The 2,690-nt window shown below is 43.1% G+C and overlaps 1 protein-coding gene across 1 annotated transcript in view; it reads right to left on the bottom strand.

Moving 5' to 3' along the window:
• Window positions 1-651, bottom strand: part of LOC106524550 (GTP-binding protein REM 2) — a gene marked incomplete at its 3' end in the record, with an annotated part of 4,659 nt that extends 4,008 nt beyond the window's left edge. The window contains 2 exon segments of the mRNA XM_014018395.1: window positions 320-380; window positions 495-651. Coding sequence (XP_013873849.1) covers window positions 320-373 — 54 coding nt within the window.
• Between the last annotated feature and the right edge of the window lie 2,039 nt (window positions 652-2,690).

A 2,690-nucleotide genomic window follows, 5' to 3' on the forward strand; every position in this document is an offset into this window, starting at 1 on the left:
TAACATTGTAACATGATATAAAACTCAAAAAAGTTGATTTTACATGATATCGCCCCTTTAAATTTGAGTAATATGAACCATTATGTAAAGCAGTACAAGAAGCCTTGTTTTACAAACTTCACTCTGTTAGTTCAGTAATTTACTATTTTAGTATTGTAGTATTTAAATGTTTCAGGAAGCAGCTGCACTCTGCACCACCACCCACAGAAAACACACTTGTGCACGCCCCCCTCATATGCACACACACACAAACACACACACTATAAATCCAACTTACAGCAGGAGTTCTGGGGGCTCKGGTTGCTGTGTGGACCCTTACCTGGATCACATTCTCTTTGTGACTGAGCTGTTCTGGAGGCACATCTGTCGGCATCTGCAAACTGAAACCAAGCCGTGGGAAATAAGGAGTCCACAAAACACCCACACCTCCCTTCTCATCCCCCAATCCAGACCCCCTCTGAAGCACCAGGAAGTAGCCTGGTTCGATTCCTCACCTGTCAGGTGTCTGTCGGCAACTACAAAGTCAGCACGGTCTGTGTGAGGCTCTCTCACTCTCTCTGACTGGTTTCTCTCTCTCTCTCTCTCTCTCTCTCTCTCTCTCTCTCTCTCTCTCTCTCTCTCTCTCTCTCTCTCTCTGAGTGTCCTCAGGTTTGGGTCCAGATCCAGGTCCAGCGCCGTCATTCATCACTTCTGACTGAGTGCTGAGTGACTCACACCACACAACTCTGATTTCAGCTCAGGACAGTGAAAACTTCATCATTTTAGATATTCTGTAATAATACTGCAGTATTATTCAGTATACTGCAGTATAGCACATAATACTGCAGTGTAATAAGGAAGAACACAGCTCTGTAAATAAAGGACATAATTGAAGCTGTGTGGAGWGATGGGCAGTGTGTCATGATGCTCTCAGTGATTCAGCTCATACCTAACACGGCCTCTAGGGGGCAGTGCAACACAAGTACTTTCCTTCCTGCCTGATAGTGATCCTGTTCTTTCTTTAATTCTTTGATCTAACCTAACCAGAGTCGTGTATGAGTCTGGATTTGTTGAAGCCATTCAAACATTTCCCGTCTGACACATTCTGTAAGCTTAAATCAAACCTTTTCCAGCTCGCAAACCAAGATGGATGCGTGGTGTCAGAATGTCAGTGTGACCACTCGCACCCCCCACCCATCCCCACAAAGCAACAATAGGGTCCGGCATCGAGCAGCCAGAGCACTATTAAAGCCCCTAATCCCATTCCTATTGTACAGAGCGCATGGGTGGAGGTGGGGTTGGGGTAGAGCTGAAGATGAGGTCATCTCTAACAGACACAGTCAGGGTCAACGCTTCACTATAGAAGCACAGAGATAAAGAGAGGGATGGAGCCAGCATGTGGCTGCAGAGAAAAGGCCTACCGGAGACACACATACACACAAACACACAAACACACAGCTATGTCCATCTATACAAATGGGGACATTCCCTTGACTTCCATTAAATTTCTACAACCTAACCCTGACCCCCTACCCTAACACTAACCTCACAGGTACCTGACCSTAAAACTAACCTAAACTCAGTTCACACCTTGGTCCTAAACCTAACATCCCACCAATGGCATTTAAACTAAAGGGGGACTCAGTTTAGGTCWACATATGTACCAATTATTCCCACATGTAGGTGACTTCTCAGTCTTTGTAGATCAAACATATTCTGGTTCAGCACAACTCACCTGCGGAGTACCACAGGGTTCCATTCTGGGCCCTATTCTGTTCCTCATCTACATCCGCCCCCTGAGTCAGATCATAAACAAATTCCCTGACATCCTGCGGAGACYGTGCTTTCTCCTCCATGGCTCCCAGACTTTGGAATGCTCTCCCGGTCCATCTGCGCTCCCTTGATGACACTGACACCTTTAAAAATAAACTAACAACACTTTTATTCACTCAAGCATTTAGCTGAAGGTATCCTGCCGTCCACAATATAAATCCTGAACCTAAATTTCCTTGACTGCAAAACACGTATTTTAATTCTGACTGATATCCATTCATTTACATCTTATATGCCATGATCATTGATTCCAATTAGTTACAGGCAAGCCTATCTATTGTGTATACCTCAATTACTTTTTTCCTCCATCATTTTTATTCCATGCCCCCTACTATTCCAAAAAAATTGAGAATGTATTAACAGGAATTTCATCATTTGTATTGTAATTGTCAAGTATTTCTGTTTTTCTATTTGTGATCGATTATTGTACAGCACCTGCAGCCAATCAACTCTTTCTACATTAATGATTATTGTACAGCACCTTGTGAATTCCATTTCTATGAAAGGCGCCCTATAAATAAATTTTTACTTACTTACTTACTTGCTTGGTTACTTACTTACTTACTTACTTAAAATAGTCCTCATATGTCACAAAAAACCCACACACACACATATCCTTGTACTTGCATCAAACTGAGGACTTTGTATTGACTTCCATTATTTTACTGGTCATATCCATAACCCTGATCCCTTATTCCCTTACTGACCCTGATACTTTAAACCTAACCTCACGGGTACAGGACCTTAAAACTAACCTAAACCTTGGTCCTAAATGTAACCCCACACCTGTAATTTACATTTGGACCTGTAGGGAACGGGCATTGGTCCCCACGACGCGCTTTGGATCCCACAAGGAAGTTTATTGGGAAAATTTTCCC

Source organism: Austrofundulus limnaeus, unplaced genomic scaffold (assembly GCF_001266775.1).
Source record: "Austrofundulus limnaeus strain Quisiro unplaced genomic scaffold, Austrofundulus_limnaeus-1.0 Scaffold191, whole genome shotgun sequence".
NCBI lineage: Eukaryota > Metazoa > Chordata > Actinopteri > Cyprinodontiformes > Rivulidae > Austrofundulus > Austrofundulus limnaeus.